The 19,937-nt window shown below is 34.0% G+C and overlaps 1 protein-coding gene across 7 annotated transcripts in view; it reads left to right on the forward strand.

Annotated features, from left to right (window-relative positions):
• Positions 1-19,937, forward strand: part of FER (FER tyrosine kinase) — a 451,402-nt gene that overhangs the window by 324,686 nt on the left and 106,779 nt on the right. The window contains exon 17 of one of the 7 annotated variants that reach the window (XM_063604585.1): positions 5,207-11,446. The exons of the other annotated variants lie outside the window; for them this stretch is intronic. Within the exon in view, the coding sequence (XP_063460655.1) occupies positions 5,207-5,310 (104 nt within the window). The 3' untranslated portion in view covers positions 5,311-11,446. Of the gene's footprint in view, positions 1-5,206; positions 11,447-19,937 lie in introns of those variants that run through there. 7 annotated transcript variants of the gene reach the window in all.

Consider the following 19,937-nt stretch of genomic DNA (forward strand, 5'->3'; position numbering starts at 1 on the left):
TCGCTTGGTCATATAAATGAAAGAACATAAGACATGCCACATGTTTTTAGACTTAAGGTCTATCCAGTTAAGTATAATATGTTGGGGAATGATACCCTTACAGACTGATTTGAGGAAACAGTATATTTTGAAAAGGAGTATTTTAAACATCACCATGTTTGGTGATGAGTATACCTACCTTTCCTTAGAAGATAATCGACTTTGGAAATACTAATTAAAGAAAAACCTGTGAAATTTAGGTGTTCCCTGTGATGAGCAAGATAATAACGTAACAGTAGCTCCATAATAATATAACACTTATTGTATGCCATTTTACTGATGGAAATATATGCATTGAGAGGTTAAGTGAATTGCGAGGTGGACCTGTTGTTAAATTGTGGAAAAAGAATTTAACTCTTGGCTCTAGTCAGTATGATTTAGACTCAATACTTGGGAAAAGAAAGTAGAGAAGAAAATAAGTCTGTTAAAAATAAGTCACAGTATAGGTAAGGCTTTTCTATATTATTTAGAAAAAAGGACAAATTTAGAAATGCAAATAACATAATTCAGAAACATTTCAGGATTATTTGCAATGAAATAGAGGCAATTTGATTATAATTAATGCAGTTGTTTTGTAATACAAACATGATTATTTCATGTGTCTTTTGCGGAAAATGGACTTTTTTAAAAATAAATGATTCATCTATCTTTCAACCAACAGGTACATATCAAGTATCTATCGTATGGCAGCTTTGCTGTGGATAATATATACCATGAATTCTATATTGTATTTTCTATAATTGTGAATGTTCCAAATTCGTGTATGTCTATCTTCTATTAATGAGAATATCAGTAAAAACATTTCTTAAGCGAAACATTACACTATAATTAAAATTCACTGGTTTTTCTGTAATTCCCTCTTTTGCTTCCAGGTTACAATAGAAGGCATTATGTTGCACTTAGTTGTCATATCTCCTCAGTATCCTCTAGTCTGTGAGAGTTTCTCAGTCTATCCTTGTTTTTCATCATCTTTGACAGTCTTTGAGAATATTAGCTAGATGTCCATGAAAATGTTTTGCTAATCGGAGTTTGTCTGAATTTTTTCTCTTCATAATTAGACTGACCTTATGGATTTTGGAAAAATATCACACAGGCAAAATGCCCTTCTCATTATATCACAGCAGGGGGTACATCATATCCACATGACATCCCTGGTGATAGAAACCTACATCACTTGAGTAAACCATTTTATAGTGACAAATAAATGCCTTGTAATTTTATCTCTATATGTATCATCTTTTTCATATATTATTCCTATTATGCTTGAAAATATACAAAGATCATAGAATCAGACAATTCCTTTTAAGATATAGTGTTCCCACAAATCAGTCTATAACAGTATAAAGTCTTATCTTTAAAAAGCTAACAAAATTTTGGGTTTTTTTTTTTCCTTGTTCCAATTCAAAAAAGTAGTATATGAGAAGAGGACACGGGGAATTTTTATTATGTTTCATTGGTAGTGCAAAATAATTTTAGAAAACATATAATTGACAATCTGGACATCATGTGTCCAGAAATTTTTAACTAACATTCTTATTAAGCAACAAATTAATGAGTGGAGAAGCTGGAAAAAAGCCATTAACTGTGAAAAGCTTTACATGGCAATGTTTATATAGTTCTATCGTCATGAGGGAATTTTTCTTCCTGAATATTTGCTAGTGATATATAACATTTTTTGACGATGGTCTCGGTGGATATCTAATTTTGAGTGTGAGTTATGTTACGAACCTAATTCTTCATACAGAAATATAAATCAGAAAGATATTTTAGGTTCACATTTTTCTCATATAAATAAGACCAAGATTGTATATACATTGTACTGTTTGATATAAATAATTTGGATATAACTAACTAGATCTTTTAAGAAAATTGTTTACCCTTATGACATTTCTGCTTTCAGGCAGGCTTGATTTTTTCTGTGCTACCTGAGTGCAATTAAAAACATGACAGAAAAAAAACCTCTTTCTATTCTATGCTCGCAAATGAAAACTGTAAATGATGTGAGTTGGCATGTATTTCAAAAGATAGTCTATCTAATGTATTAGGTTGGTGCAGAAGTAATCACAGTTGTTGCCATGAAAAGTAATGATAAAAACTTTTCATGGCAACAACCGTGATTACTTCTGCACCAACCTAATATTTTTCAGAGTCATTAATCCCTCTGGGTTTGTTCCCAGGACTTTGAAAACTCAGATTGTGCGGTATTTTCTGTTGTTGTTACAACAAAAAATAAATGAAATCTTATGCCTTAATCAAGTGATCCCAGAAAAACAGTAGGCCAGTGATGTCGTGTTTCCCTTTAATCCGTTTTTTAGTGATAGTGACTTAAAGCTATGTTTCTCTTTCCACATCCAGCTATCAGAATCAAAGGAAATATAAGGTCTATAACGAAATCTGCTCAAAGATGAGCATGGTATACTCTGTATTGGTTTGGTAGGACTGAAGTAACAAAATATCACAAACTATGTGATTTAAAACAACAGAAATTTATTCTCTCACAGTTCTGAAAGTTAGAAAGTTCAAAATCAAGGTGTCACTAGGGCCATGCTCCCTCCAAAAGCTCTGGGGAGTAATTTATTCCTGCTTCTTCCTAGCTTTTCTGGCAATTCCCAGCAATCCTTGGTGTTTCTTAATTTGCAGGTGTATCATTCAGTTTCTGTCTCTGCAATCACATAGGCTTCTTCTCTCTGTGTGTCTTTGTGTCTCTATTTTCAAATCTCTGTTTTCTTTGTTTTATAAAGACACTAGTCATTGGTTTAAGAGCCCACCCTAATATGATCACATAGTGAGTAATTACATCTGCAGAAATCTTATTCCCAAATAATGTAATATTCTGAAGTCCCAGGTAGACATAAATTTTGGGGGGACAATATTCAACCTGGTACACACTGTTAGTTGTTTTAATTAATAGATCTGTGTGTTTTATTGGGTTATGTTATATTGAAAGATAGTTACAAAACAGTAGTTTATGTTCTGCTAAATCCATGATACATCTGATTATTTGAGATACTTGAGGAGCTACACTGTCCAATCTCAGCTTTCAACAAGACTCAAACACCTTGAATTTGGCTAGTGGTCAGAGCATTGATGACCATCTCTGTCCTCATGGCTCGTGCCATATAGTCCATCATAATTTATTTAAGGATAATATGAGCTCTGAGGCTAGTGTTAGGCTGTGAATCATTTATACCGTAATTGATCCTAGCTAAGGGGCCGGTATCTGCACCTTAGCATGTCTTTGTTTTGTGTTGTTTATATCTCACCATTATATAAATATCTAATGGGGAAAACTATGTATAGTAAAGAGTTTGTGAATTTAAGGAACTTGCGAACTTTAGCACATAGCCTTTATGAATGTGATACTTTCATATCCAAATAATGATTACACTTTTCCCTTCGTAAATCAATCCTCCTCCCCTTCCACATATTCCAAAATTCATGCATACTCAGGTTCTGCAGTGGGCCCTGCAGAACCCACTTACATCAAAAGTCAGCCTTTGAAAAAAATCCACATATAAGTGGACCTGCACAGTTCAAACTCAAGTTGTTCAAGGGTCAACAATATTACACTACACTTAGGAAGGAAAAGTAACAAATTGTTAAACTCTTAATAATAAAAAAATACATTATTAATTTGTGTTTACTTGGATAAAGCTTTAAATATTGAATAAAAGAATCATTACCTAAAAATTTTACACTTTTCTTTCATATCTTATAAACACTTATCCTGTCTTACTCAAAAATGTATTTGAAACTTGAGGTTGGCTAAAATGCAAAGAAAATAGAAATCAGTGAAGGAAAAATAAAAAGCTGGCAGGGCAAAATGATATCTAGAGTTTGCTTTGTGCAAAACACTGTTTTAAGCACTTAACATGTAGAACTTCTTTGATATCACCATAGTTCTTTAAAATATTATTATCCTCAGTTTACAAATAAGGAAACTGAAGCAAAGAGAGACTAAGTAATTAGCTGTCCAAGATTCCACACTTTTCAGTTGCTACTTGTCAGGATTCACATCTAGCCAGAATCCAGTGGCAGTTCTCTGAATCACAACCCTATAGTGAAACCAGAGTAGAGCTGTTGTATCAAAAGATACATTGTAATATCATGCAGGATTGCTAGAGTTGGGTCTCAAATTAATTTCTAACACCTTTAGAAGTAAGTCAAAGATAGAAACTCAATAAACTCTACCACATTCGTAGTGACTACAAAATTTAATTTAAATTTTCCCTGGACCCATAGCTGTCCTTGGCCCTAAAGCCTGGAATTCCATATACTTGGAGTTCCACTCTGCAGTACTATTAATACAGTAATGAATTTTACAGCTATCTCTTGGAGCACAGCTCAAAGTAAATTAAAGAGGGCGGTCAGGAAACCTGATTTCATAAAAGCATCAAAGTACCATTTAGAATCTTCATGGAAATTGAAGAGTTGTACAGGTATCTTTTGGAACCAGGGCTTTGCTCGCTTTTGCGAAAGCAGAGTTTGGGTCATATACCTTGGCATGAATCATTTTTCAGATACAGTGTTTTGCAGTAAGTGACGTGAAAACCTAAGTAAATATTAGTTTGCTGTGCTAAGTATTCATAATACTAACATACAATGTGATTAAAGAACAAATGATTCTTTGGAAATATAAACAGAAACAATACTAATGAATTGGTGACATGTTCATAGTATTCTGTGTATCAGTATGGAATATATCAAATTTAAGTTATATCTAAACCAGGTATTGCTAATTTAATAAAATCAGTTTTTAAGCATCAAAATTCTGTGTGTATATATCTTAGCTTTCTAACTTTTCCTGTGTCCCCTCTGTACACTTCCCCTTGCAAATCCTTCAACCCTTCTCTCATCTCTTGTTTACGCTGCTGTCTCTTTTCTTGTTCTTTTTTAAAGAGTAATTCCAAAAATTCTGACTAGTTAAGACTTAGAAAAAAATTAATGTAAAAAAATGTAGTTATTCCATTAATACCGTTGCTTGCCACTTTTCTGTTGTTATCTAAGCATGGTATGTTAATTGCATCTAGTTGTAAAACTGATCTATAAATCAATAGCAAATATATGAAAGCATATAACTTTGAATATTCTAGATTGTTTCTTGGCGAAAAATATCTTTGGAATGGCTTTTGCTTAGCATTTTTTTTTTTTTTTTTTTTTGAGGCAGAGTCTCGCTCTGTCACCCAGGCTGGAGGGCTGGAGGGCGCAATCTCGACTCACTGCAAGCTCCGCCTCCCAGGTTCACACCATTCTCCTGCCTCAGCCTCCTGAGTAGCTGGGACTACAGGCGCCTGCCACCACACCCGGATAATTTTTTGTATTTTTAGTAGAGATGGGGTTTCACCGTGTTAGCCAGGATGGTCTCAATCTCCTGACCTCGTGATCCACCCTCCTTGGCCTCCCAAAGTGCTGTGATTACATGCGTGAACCACCATGCCCAGCCCGCTTAGCATTTTTAATATGTACCTGTCTACCACTTAAAAGCATACCGAAATTAATCGTGGTTGGAAGCTAATCATAGTTAGAGCTTGCAATAAATATATTTTGTAAAAAGGAATATTATCTTTTTTCAGTTTGAAATGTTTCTTCCCTTCTAAAAACTAATTATCTGGGATTCTCCACATAGGAGTGGCGTGCATATCCATAATCATAATAAAGTATATAAACACTAATTATTTTTATAATGTATCTTCAGAAAAGAAAAATGAAAAAAAAAATTAGAAGCTATTTCAGGGAACACATACTCTTTTAACATTATCTCTTAGTTTTTATCAGTCTATATTTTTCCGATTGGAGCTTTATAACACCCACCTACATTTTTATATTATGTGTAGCATTTTTATGGCTATTCTAAGAATTTATTTCAAAAAAATTATGTATAAGGAGAAAGATAGCGAAATCAGTAAAATTTACAACCAAGACATTCAAAGTTATCTTCTATCATGTAACAAAACAGTGACAGAAACTATTATGTAGCAACATTACTAATATTAGGCTAAAAGAAAACTTTATTGTTATGCTTTCATTGAAGTAAATTTTACCCTGTTTTTATTTTCTCTTAGTGGTCATTTTGAATGACTTCGTTGCCCACTGGATAATTAGTGGATTCATGTACTTTTTTATAGCATTCTGCTGTAATTTCTTTTGTTTTTTGTGTTTTGAGACAGGGTCTTGCTCTGTCACCAGGCTTGGAGTGCAGTGGTGTAATCATGGCAAACTGCAACCTCTCCCTCCCTGGCTCAAGTGATCCTCCATTCTTCCCACCTCAGCCTCTCAAGTAGTTGTGACTACAGGGGCATGCCACCACACCTGCCTAATTTTTGTATTTTTTATAGAGATGGGATTTCGCTATGTTGCCCAAGCTGGTCTCGAACTCCTGGGCTCATGTGATTCACCTGCCTTGACCTCCCAAAGTGTTGGGATTACAGATGTGAGACACTGTACCTGGCCTGTAAGGTTGTTTCAAACTGGAAGTCTGGGTTAAGTTCCCTATAATAGCAATAACAACATATAGTAACAACAGCAACAGTAAGAGCAACTATATCTTGAGTTTTTAGCTTTCTGTATTTCAGACACTGGTAATCACTTTTGAATCTTCACTTCAGCCCTGTGATGTGGTTATTTTCATGCCGTCATTATGGATGATGATAAGCCTGAGGCCCTATGGCCAGAGCTAATACACAGAGCTAACTTATTTATCACAGAGAGCCTCTGAATCAGGCCAATCTTCTTCACATCTCTTACACTTGTCTGCCTTTTATATACCATCATAAATGTCAGCTACCTTGACTGCCTTTTATACACTGTCTTTAATATCAGCTATATTATTAAAAGCAATAATGAAGCTGCATAGTGTCAAATTTTAACAATATTGCTAAAATGAAAAATGTTGGGGCACTGTGGGGCAAAAATGTGAATCACTCTTTCAGACAGTGAGGAGTCATCAAGAGCTATTCCAAGAGAAATCCTATTTAGAGTACATGAGCAACCATAATGAAATTTTCTTAGATTTTTACATCAATCTTGATTTTTACCTTATTATATGAATTAACTGCTAAATCAAGTCTTGTCTGGACAATTAACCAAAAAGCCTTTAAAAAATACCTTAAGGTAAAATAATTGTTAATAAATATCAATAATTTCTACATTCAGAATCATCTTTTAAAATAATATACATATCTTATTAATGGAAATTACTACAAAATGAAGACTATGGAATTTAGCTTTTAAAATTGATTCTTCCCAGTTACCATTCATTTTAAAGCATAGTATCAATTTGTTATGGTCCATTTGCATTGCAGGGTCTTTGTAAACTCTGTCATTAAACCTAACAGAAGTAGAACATGTACTTGAGACCATCCATCAGGGCAGTACTCCTTGTTTCCTGCCCTGTTGACTTTCCTTTTTCCATAGCTGGTAACCACTATGTGTGTCATTTGTCTCACTAATAACAGCCAACCATATTAAGGAACAATGAAAAAGCAGTGGATATCGCACAATTAATATTATTGCTGGTTTTTTAAAATGTTTTTAAATTGGACAAAGCATTATAAAGAACTTTCAAACCCATATAATTGGTTTTTTTGTAATCATAAATAATTTGATTTGTTTCATCTTATATAGTACTTAAGTATTATTATAATTTCCACTTTACACAGGAGGAAATTATGGATCAAAAAGATTATTATAAACTTGCAGATCAAAAAAGTTTTTGAAATAAACTAATATCAAGTAGTACTAGTGTCAGCAATCACCAGTATACTCAAGGGACTATAAAAGTCCAAGGCTGGGCCCAAGAAGTATCCAGGAGTGCTTCAGAATAGTTCAGCAACATCTGTGTGAAGAACACCTACAGTATAAGAATACAAAAGGAGCAAAATGAAAGACATATGTGCCACTAGTGACATCCCTCTGTACTCCCTATATACAGCAGTTAAAGGCTCAAGGATACGTCCATGGAATCTACAAACTGTCACACCAGTGGTAATCTTAAAAATAATGCTGTGGAGAATCAGGTAGTTTATTAGTTTATTACTAGCCAGAAATATATTTTATCCACTGACAAGATTATTAAAATCTGCGTGGCTAATTTAATATTGCATTATTTAGGTGGCTCCATCTCTGGGTGATGTCTCTACATCTGTCATAAAATTAAGAGACATTCCAGTTTTTCTTTCTCAGTCAACCTGGATAGATCTGGAGGATTGAACCAGCTGTACTAATGTTTTTTTTTCTCTTGAGTTTACCTCGAGAAAGAGGAATATGCCTCTGATTGGGTCTGTTTACTGACTCTCCCTCTTTCACATCATCCACACAATGAGAAGTTGATGAACTGTTTTAGAATAGACAACTGTTGTAAAAACTAGTTAAACATCTAGTAAATATTGACCAAGTTACTCAAATGATGGGTGTAGTCACACATTAGGAATATAAAAGACTGTAAACCCTGTGGGAGTTTGTATCTTGAAAAATTTGCCAACAGATTACATAGAACATCTCCATTATTTTCTCATATTTTGAATACTGTCAGAGTTGGTCCCCTTATGACTTAATAAGTCCATGAGAGAGGATCACTAGTAATTGGGTTTTAATATATAGCTTACCAGGTAAATCTTTTTGCCAAAATTCTTACCTGATCTCTTGGATGGAAAGAAGAGAACGTATGACATTGCATTCACTTTTATTTGTTCTCGTGTATCTGCAGACCACATTTGAGATCCTCAGTCTTACCACAGCCATACCCACATAGTTGAATATCAGATTGAGTGAGTTATGGGAGACATTTAAAGATGAATTTGTGTACATTCTCCTTGTTTATTTTTTTCTAGTGGTAATGTTCCAAGACTGAGACAAACAGATATTTACCAGACCTATTTTATCTTATTAGTTGAAAAGAAAAACCCTGTTAAAATCAACTTTATAAGATGCTGTGATTATGGAAGTGTCCTAACCACTGCTCCACCTGGGGCAAAGGGTAGAGAGAAGAAACTGTCCATGAAGGTGGAGAAAAAACTTTCACAAGGGGCGATGTTTATTGGGAGGGGTGGGGAAAACACCTTCCTCTCTGTTGGAAAGTGGGAGATATTGGGAAGCAATTGAAGGCTTGTTTGACATCGGTAACTCCAGATTGGTGCTCTGAAGTGTGGACTGAATTTATTCTTTCATCATAAGTCTGACTGTCTTATGGTGCCATATTAGACCATATTTACTGAGTGAATGAATTATAAAACACAATAATTTTAGCTTTCCTCATTTTTTTCCTAGCATTAATAAAATATCTTCCCCTGTATGCACAGTTGGAAATCATACTAATGTTGTTCTGGTTTTAGAAAGAACACATGTCAGTGTAGATGCCAGAACCCCTAAGTAAAATTCTGGCTTGAAGGCTAAGGAAATGATACCCAGGAAAGGTTATGGTTACCTCAAAGAAATCTGTTCAGCACAGAAAATATCACATTAGATTAGATTCTGCAGATTTTTAGACCTTTCCCTGCTTAAACTGCCCTGCAATGTAGCTGTCAGACACCATAGCCAAGCCAATGCCAACCCCACAGTTCTCTCCTAATCCTGACCCCATTTCTAGACTTAATGCTACATGCTTTTGTAGCAGTTTCTGATAATTTATTAATTACAGAAAGTAGTTTTTGTTTGCCAGCCTGTTGAGTGGATGGTGATTTCACTATGCTCTACATTTAAGCTTATAGGTTTGGTAGTTTAATAAAACTGCTACTTTTTTTGATAAATACATTTTTCCTCCCATGGTTAAATGAATAAAGTGTATCTAGAGTGAAAAAGAAATCCCAATTATACATAGCATTTTTCTATCTGCTTGCTCATTAAACTTATATGCATGTCATAACATAAAAATAACACCCTGTAAGAAATAATCTGTGATAACTTGAAAGGAATGCCTGTGTAATCTAAATTCTTTTGATGCTGTCTCTGGCATTTAACCTGTCATTTTAATGAAACAATTTTAATTGCTTATTTGCACATAGTGTTGTGCAAGGTGGCTTACTAGTCTGTGCTTTCTGGGAAGTGATGAAAGACCTGGGTTGGAATACTCCATGTGAGTGAATGTGGAAAGGTCACACAGATAATAAATTAATTAAAAATTTAGTTAATTAAATATTTACTGTTTTCAAAAATAAAGTTATATGAGTTGTAAAGAAATAAACAATGCATTACCCATTTTGATTTTCAGGTATCGGTGAAAGTCATCTTTTGTTGAATCAAGGAGTTGATTCTTACAAATTTTAGGTCTGAATAATGGGAGTAAGTTATCTGGCAATCTGTAAGGCAGTATTTCCATTTATCTGAGTTCAAGATGTGTCAAGAAAGTTCTTGTGAGTTCAAAAGTAAATGGATATGGACTTGGGCCAAAAACAGTGACAGTAAAGTTTAAATGATAGGAGCAAGGAAAAAGATTGTACATTGTACATATAGAAAAAACTATGATAATGAATAAAACATTATTCTCAGATTGCTTGAATTGTAGATCAGAGATGATTATAAGATTGGATCGAGAGTTGAGAATGGAGAAGGATTGCACAGGAGTTCCAGCTTTTCAACAGGTCACGTATGCACTTAGCAGGGCCACAGTCTTGAAGTAAAGAGGGACAATGCTGGGTAGCGAGGATGGAAGACTTTTACAAATAATAAAATATGATTTCATGCAAAGTGTTCAAAGTAGAGCATATTAAAACAGGGAACCCAGAGATGGTGGTTAAATAGTCTCCACAGTCCCACTTCCTTATTGGGCTGAGCTTCCTGGTCTAGAATGGACTTTAGACAGCATTCTAACCTCATCTCTTTATGTAATCAATGAAATCCAGAAAAATTGGGCAAGTTGTCTGAGCTCCTACAACTAATTGCTTGTAAAGTTGAAGTGAGAAAAGACGATCTGCAAGTTTATGTAGTAAAACTCAACAAAGTTAATCTTAAACGAATATAGAATGGGTCCTTTTCTTTTAAATAACTAAAATTTTATTGTGTGCATGACTCTTATCTCTTTCCTGCAGTACTTGTCCTAAGAAAAACATTTGAAACAAGTTACTTTAATCTTATCTTTTTCCCCAACTTAGATATGAGAAAATTAAGTGTAATTGGGAACCTCTTTCATTACGATCTGAATTAGGAGAAATATCTGTTAATGGCCAAACATTTTTCTGCTTCTAGAGGCCTAGAGTTGTTTCTAGTACAGACTTAAATTCTAATAGAAAATCTCCAAATAAGGCATTAATATTTATTTCATACCCTGAATGATATCTAAGGAAAAGGATATTCTCAGTATTATATTGAAACCGATTTAGCTTTTTCTCCTAAGCAGTTACTTAGGAGGAAACTTCAATAGTTGTCAGTGGTAGTACTGACTTAGCACAGACATTTCAGCAACAGGAAAATACAAATAAAAGAGAAATGTAAGTCTTAGAACCTAGTTCTATGGATGCTTAATTCTCAAGAACTTTTTCTTTGTTTTGATTTAATACATCCCCTTTAAAATCAATACTCCTAAAGTATTTATTACTTTATCCTAAAGCAATATTTATTACTTTATTACTTTTTCCTAAAGTACTTTAAAGGTACTTCTTTGTTTCCTCCCAGTGAAGGAAGAATGCTCCATTCTTAACCTGTTCTCTGGATCTCTCTCCTACCCCTTCAGAATCCATTGAAGGTTTCTGAACCATTATAACATATTACTTGTGTGTCTGTGTAGCCATTATTTTACTATATCTTATAGTTTATGTATGAAATTTGAACTGGGGGGACAGGGAATGTACTTTAATGATAAGTTAGAAGGCCTTCGGCACTTTGCCTGAAATAAGCACCTATATTTTTTGTCTTATTTTTTTCTACTCTGAAGTCCTTTGAGCGTTATTCTTTCTTTGTTCATTTCTAGATAGGACTCCCTACTCTTGCCCAATGTGTCACAGGAGACATTTTGTGAGATGGCTAGCTGAAGAGCTTACTGTGTGACCTGAGTGGCTGCACCACCCTGCATCCAGTACTCTCTTTTGTGGAAGATCTGTTCCTCACTGTCATATGTGCCTCACCTGACAAATGTCAAATGCATGTCCTTTCAGAACACAGTCACTGCTCTATACCTGGAAAACTGCTATAGTCCATAAAATTCTGCTGTCTAGATAAAATACATGGATTTGAGACCCAGCCCAGGCCCTGACTTATAGTACGTTGTTGGGAAAGTCAATTAATACTTACATTATTATTAAGAGAGCTCAATGAGATAATGCCTATGACAGCACGTGTAAACTATTAAACATATGAAAGACAAACTTTTTATATTAAACTCCTACTGAGAGTTTTACCTCTTACAGAAAGGGATTTTTTTTTTGTCCTGATTTTCATTAAAACCCCAAGTGTTTGTGGGCTAAGTACTACTTGTAATCAGATACTACCAAAATAATTCCATGTACTGTACTATTAGAATGTCAACAGTTTTATATGTTTTCCTTTGAGAGATCAAGTTAAGAATTGCCTTGAAATGTCATCCATCCTAGGAAATTTTAGTACCTCTAAATTCTTTATCCAAGATGAGAAATCATCTTTTTATTATTGACTGTTCATCATGTGGAAATCTGTCAGACCTATCAAAAGAACCCCCTTTACACTTTTCTATTCTAAATGCTAAGCAAGATAGCTTTCTGTTCTGAACCCCCCCAAAAAAAGAAAAAAAGGCAGAGGCAGTTTAAATTCTCCTGAAGCAAATATTTGAAAGTGAAAAGATAGGTGTTAAATCTATATTTGAAGATTTCCTTCAGTGTTCTTGAAGAAATAATTAATGATATGTTGCCCTAGTATGTGTAAAAATATAAACTGTGCCTGAAACCTGAAGTTATATAGGAAATAATCAAGTTCTTACTTCACTTGAAAAAGCTCTTCATTTATTGAAAGCGGCTTTGATATCTATCCAAATATTTTTAATATTTCCAGGACATGACAATTAATTTTACTTATATGTTTCATTCTGTGTGTAACATGCCTTGTAGGTCTTCATCCAGTTCTTAATGAAAATATTGAAAAGAAGATTAAGCATGCAGTCCCACATCATACCACTGATAACATTATGACAGATCTCCATCAAACCTTAAATCAATATTCCATGGCTATTACTGTTCAGCCTACAAATCCACCTAACTGTAATTCTATCCATCTCACTTTATCTCCATTTTAACCCAAAGATTGTAATGATAGCTCAAATGGCTGGGCTGAAATCTTCTTGCATTTTATTTGCGACATTCCTCTAATCTAATTTTTTTGAAGTATAAAAATATCTAGTAAACTTTTTGTTGGAAAATGTGAAGAGATACTTTTCCACAGATCACTTGCATGTCTGCACATCTTACTGGGTATATTAAGAATGCAAGACCCTCACTGATCTTGACCCAGGCCATTCCTCAGGGATGTATCTTTAGTGAGCAACTCTGAAAGATGAAATAATCCCTCCCTGTATGACAAAGAGTAGGCTTGCTTACTGCCTGCTGTAAAATGGCAGGCATCCCAGACTCAAAGATGACAACCTATTCTGTGTGCAGGTATCCATCTAGGCTCATCCCCAATACCACCATGCTATGCTGTGAATAATAAAGTCCTTTGTCTCTGACCTGTGAGTATCATGCCTTCTGCCAGCATCCATGAAAAAATAATAGGCTAGCTTATTAACTTATAAACAAGGTAAAATCCTAGACCTAACAAAGTATAATACACAGCAGAGAACACAAGTCTTAAGTATAGAGCTTGAATTATCACAAAGTGTTTACAGTCATGTTACTTCCAGCCTGATTGAGAAATAGGACATGACTATTGAATCCTCTCTCATACACCTTCCTGGTCACTCCCACCCATTCCTAACCACCTTTGTCACCAGGGGTAAGCACTTTGTTGACTTTTAAAAGAGATTAATTTTGCCTATTTTTGAACTTTATGTGAATGATACTGAACTCTCTTTACATATTCTTATTGCCACACATACATCTTCTTTTTGAAGTTCCTTTTGCCCGTTTTTATTGTGTTGCTTACCTATTTGTTACTGAATTGTAGGAGTGTTTTATAAAACTTGAATAAAAGCCAGTTCTGAAAGTTCTGGAGATCCATTGCACAACAGTGTGAGTGTACCTAACACTACTGAATGGTACACTTAAAAAATGATAAAAATGACAAATTCTGTTATGTGGGGTTATTTTACCACAATTAAAAATAAAAAAAAATTTTTAAAATAGCCAATTGTATGGTTTACTTACACTTATTTGTGTAATGATATATTTTGATAAGCAAAAGTTCTTTAAAAAAATATTTTTGGATGAAGTCCCATTATCTTCCCCCTACCCCTCTTTTGTGTGGTTACTGCTTTTGAGTCCTAAGAAATCTTTACATACTCCAAGATCACAAATATATTTTCCTGTGTTTTCTTTTAGGAGCCTTATACTTTAGATCTATAAATCATTTGAAACTAATTTCACCTATGATGTTACCGAGGGGGTTGAAATTATATTTTCCCCATACAGTTTTATCTAGTTCTTCCAACTATCAATTCTTTAAAAGACTTCCCTTTCCTCATTGAGTTGCTTCGGTGTCTATGTTATAAATGAATTGTGGGTCATTTCTGGACTTTGTCTGTTCCATTGATCTATGTAATCATCCTGAAACCAAAAACCGTACTTTCTTGATTGAAACTCTGTAGTAATTCTTAAAATTGGATAGTCAAACTCCTCACAGTTTGTTCTTCTGCAACATTTTTTCTATTGTAGATCTTTTATAGTTCTATGGAAAAATTTAGAAGCAGCTTGTCAAATTCAACAAAAAAGCCTCCTGGGAATTTGGTTGAGATTGCATCAATTCTGTAAATCAATACGGGGAAAATTTACAATATTAAGCCTTCCAATTTATGGACTTGATACATTGTTCCATTTATTTTGCTCTCCTTTCACTTCTCTTAGAGATATTTTGTACTTATCAGCATAAAGGTTTAAAACATCCTTCTTTAAAATTTCTCCAAAGTATTTTGTTATTTGTGGTTATAAAGGATGTTTTTCTAATTTACTTTTCAGGTATTTTTTTCTGGCATATAGAGATATAATTGATATTTTGATAATTGAGTTTGTATTCTGTGACCTTCATGAATTCACTGTTCTGCCAAATCTGGTGGATTTTTTTTTTTGTAGATTTTTTTTCTTATTTTCTGTGTACTCATAATTTTCTGCAAAGAGATTTTACTTCTTTCTTATTTTTCCATTTTTTTCTGAATTATAGCACTGGGATAGATATTCAGTAAAATGATAAATAGTAAGTAGTTAGTGCAGGCATCCTTGCCTTGGTCCTGATTCTGAGAGATAAGTGTTCAATATTTTACCATTAAGTATGGTGATAGATGTAGGTTCTCCATAGGTGTTCCTTGTAGGACCTAGGAAGTTCTCTTCTTTCCCTAGTTTGCTGAGAGATTTTTAAAAATCATTAGTAGATACTGAATTTGTTTAATGCTTTCCTGTATCTATTGATATGATTACATGATTTTTCTCCTTTTCCCCTTATGATGTTGAATTGCTGTAGATTGATTTTTAATGTTAAACATTTACTGGGATAAAACCTACTTCATCATGATGTGTTACCTTTTCAAAGTATTGCTGCATTCTATTAATGATATATATTGTGCTTATAAAATTTGTCGAATGACATTGTTTTATAATTTCCTTATAATATCCTTGTAAGGTTTTAGTATCAAGGTTATACAGGACTCATGAAAAGAGTTAGAAATATTTTCTTCTCCTTTTCTAAGAAAATTTGTATATGATTGATTCTATTTTTTTCTTAAGTATTTTATAGAATTTACCAATGAAACCATCTGGGCCTAGAGTTTTCTTTATAGGAAGTGTTTTAGCTACAAATTTAGTGTTCTTCACAATATGCGCTATTAAAATTTTTGTATTTTATCTTATGTTCACTTTAGTTGTCTTTCAAGGTATCGGTCCTTACATCTTATTTGTCAAGTGTATACCATAAGGTTATTTATCATATCCCCTAATTATTCTTTTCCCATCTGTAGGGCCTGTAGAGATGTTTCATCTTTCAATTCTGATATTTGTAAATTGTGTTTTCTCCCCTTTTTTGGTGGGTTGTGGGAATGGAGGAGATCAGTCTTCCTAGGTGTTTATCCATTTTATTTAATCTATTAAACAACTTTTAGCTTTTTTTATATAATTTGTTTCTCATTGTTGATTGCTGCCCTTTATTTCCTTCTTCCTACTTTCATTTAAATTTGCCTTTTCCTGCCTTGCTTTGTCATTTAGAAATGTATGTAGATTAATTTTCATTCCTATCCTTTTCTGACATAAGCATTGAAAGCTGTAAATTTCCCTCCTAGCACTGTTTAGCTATATACAATAAATTCTGATTATACTTCAGTTTGAATCATGTTCTAATTTTTCTTGTGGTTTCTTTCATTCTTGTCTTTTCTTTCCATGATATATTAGTTTGCTAGAGCTTCCATACAAAGTACCAAGTGACTTAACGAAAATTTTTTTCCCACAATTTTAGAAGCTACAAATTTAAAATGTCAGCAGAGTTGGTTTCTTCTGAGGCCTCTCTTCTTAGCTTGTGTATGGTCATCTTCTCTGTGTGTCTTCACATGATCTTGCCTTTGTCTGTGTCTAATCTCCTCCTCTTATAAGGATACCAGTCATACTAGATTAGGGCTTACCCTGGGGACTTCATTTTACCTGAATTCTCTCTTTAAAGAACCTATTTCCAATTATAATTACATTCTGAGGTACTGAGGGTTAGGACTTAAATATAATAATTTTGGAGAGACAAATTTCAGCCCATAACATATGTGTTATTTAAAAGTGTGTTGCTCAATGTTTGAATATTTGGACATTTTCTTGAAACCTCTTTGTTATTAATTTTAACTGAATTAATTTGAGGTCATATGTTCTGTATGACTTTTATTCTTTAAAATTTATTCAGACTTGTTTAATTGCCATGCACATGGTCCGTTTTGGTGAATATTTAGTGCACACTTGAAATGAATGTGCCTTTTGTAGTTGTTGAGTGTAGAATTCTATGTTCAATTATATTGAGTTGGTTGATAACATAGTAAAATCTTCTAAATCTTTATTTCCCTTTGCTCTACTTATTCTATTAATTATTGAGAAAAAGTTTGTTTAAATATCCAACACTGATTATATGTTTGTCTTTTTATCTTAATTTTATCAATTTTTCTTCATTTATTTCTAGAAGTTTGGGCTATCATTTTATATTTACCTCTGCTTGTGTGTGTTTTTTTAATCTCTGAACATATTCTTGGAGGTATAATGGGCTTGTCATTGTAATCCTCATAGGAAAAAAAAAGTTTCCAATCCTCGGTGCACTTTTTTTTTGGTTTTTGTTTTGGTAGTGGGAGGAGATTTATTTGCTTATTTTGCCTCAATGTATGGACTTTAAATATTAATCAGCCTCAAAAATTTCATGCAACATGTTGTATGTATGTGTAAGCATTTGAGTAGAATATCTATAATTTTTATCACATTCTTAAAGATGTTCATGATTTTACAGAATATAGTAACTATTACCTGAATTTCTGTCCCAGGGACAATCCCTGAATGTTTCAAAATCTAATTTTATAAAGTATTATAACAATGTTTTTTAGTAATTGGCTCATGACCCATTAATAGGTAATGGAATGAATTTAGTGGTTTTCATATGCATTTACAAATCAAACACAGTAGGAGACATAAGAATGTATTGGCCATAGTAAATCTTTCTTTATTATTATTTCTTCAGTTTTATACACACAGAAATATTTGCACTTGGGATCATAGTGAAAAATGTATTACATATTACAGGTCATGGCCACAGATCTAGAGAGAAAGCATTTGATTCTGAATTGGTAGGTTCCCATTTGCATTGTTTCTTCTTTTGTTTTTAAAACCTAGGCTGAACTTAACAGTTATATCTCCTAGGCTTATCATTTGGACCAGGCAGTAAGTTGCTAATCTAATTTTCTTGTTTGCTTTTTGGTTCCACAGTAGTTTTCTCTGTCTTTGTATTTAAGGTACTAAATTATTTAATCATTTTTTAAAAAGATGGGATGTTATTTCTGATAATCAATAATGGGAATTATTTAAGCAGGCATTTTCCTCCCTCTCAGGTACAAATAGAATCATCTAAGTAGCATCAGAAAATTTTTAGGTGAACAGTATTCCAGAAATGTGGTTTGGTTGAGCATTGGCGTTGAGGTGAGAAAAGGAAGAGAATTATTTGCTGATTGCAAAGATACAAAGATGAAAAGTATTATTTTTCTTACATAGCCAGTAATTGAGGAAGTCAAAGTTTTATTGTTCTAAGCTTATTAATGCTCTTCCATATGCATAAATCATTAAGCTAAATAAATCATTTTATAAAATTAAGAGTAAGTTATATAAAGGGCTAATTTGTTTATTTCTGGATTACCTACTAGGTAGTACCCTATCCCTTGAGTCAGCCAGTATCATTCAAGGGGAATTATAGACAATTCATATAACCCCAGATGGATGAAGTTATCAAGACCTCCTTAAAAAAAGAACAGCCTCTTATAGAGAAAACTATTAAATGAAGATACCTGCACTGAGACATGTGGTTCATCTAAAGAAAAAGGTATTAAGGATAGTGACTCCCAAAGTTAAGAGAGATTCTGCAGTAGGCTACCCTAGATTTCTGAGGAGTGATTTTAAAATGTGTATAATATAATCCCTAAAGAGTGAAAATGGCAGTTTGTATTTGGCATGGAAACAGGGAGACAGTCAGACTTTGTTGCTTTAGTTGCAGACAGTGGGCTGTGCATAGGGTGGGTGGCAGATCTATGATCTCACTGTATGTATGTATTTGTCTATAAATGTATCAGCTTCATCACATTTTTTAGAAATTGGTGAAGCCACCTTTCCAGCTTTCTCTTTGAGAATTTTTTTTAAATAGTACTGTTGAACCCTGGTAGAGAAAACACATAGTGAAAAGTGAAATACCACTAAGATGGAATTGTTACCCCTTTCACATTTTTTGAAGCATTGTAAACAAATGCTGAAGTACGAAGGGCTGACTAATGGTTTTTACCACTGACTTTAAGGAGGGCAGCATCTCAGTAAGAAATGTGAAAATGATGAAGTACTAGTACCTTGTAGCATACTGGCCAACATTTTGTAAGTCAAAAGTGAGAAAGGAGAAGGTGAAATCAGCAAGATGGCAACATAGAAAGTCTCAGTCCTTGATCCTCTACTGAGACACTGACTTAATAGCAATGTATGGATTAAAATACTTTATGAGAACTCCAGAAACCAGATAAGAAGTTGCAGTACACTGGGCAAGTACAAAGCCAAGAATAGCCATCTTGAAATGAGTGAAAAAAGCAGTTTGACTTTACTAAGCCAGCATAGCTTAGTGCCAGGAGCATATTTCTCAGCTTGCAATTTCTCCTGGGTTTGAGGAAGAGAATGAAATGTTTAGCCGATATTCCACCTTTTCAGAGATCTCCCCAGAGAACTGGTTTCTGTCTCACCTGACCCCAAACACTGATGAAACAAGCATAGATTAGATGCCTGAATCCATTGAAAACAAGGGAGAGTAGAAGTGGCTTCCTGTGGTACCAAAGGACCTACTGTGCTGCTGAGAAAGTCTGGCTTGGCTTAGTGCCTTTTGGAGGAAGCACCCAACGTGTGGTTTCTTCTTCAGGAGGGAAGAAGATGAGTGGAGTGTGCATCCAGTATTCTGGTTTTTTGGAGGTCTGTCTGAAGGACTGGTATCTGTGTTGCCTACTCACCACTGATGAGGAGCCAATGGCCTTTGGATCACTGGGGGCACTGAGAACCAAGGAGAGCAGAGTGACTTGCTGTGGCAATGCCACAGAACCTGCGGTA

Source organism: Pan paniscus, chromosome 4, assembly GCF_029289425.2.
Source record: "Pan paniscus chromosome 4, NHGRI_mPanPan1-v2.0_pri, whole genome shotgun sequence".
NCBI classification, from domain to species: Eukaryota; Metazoa; Chordata; class Mammalia; order Primates; family Hominidae; genus Pan; species Pan paniscus.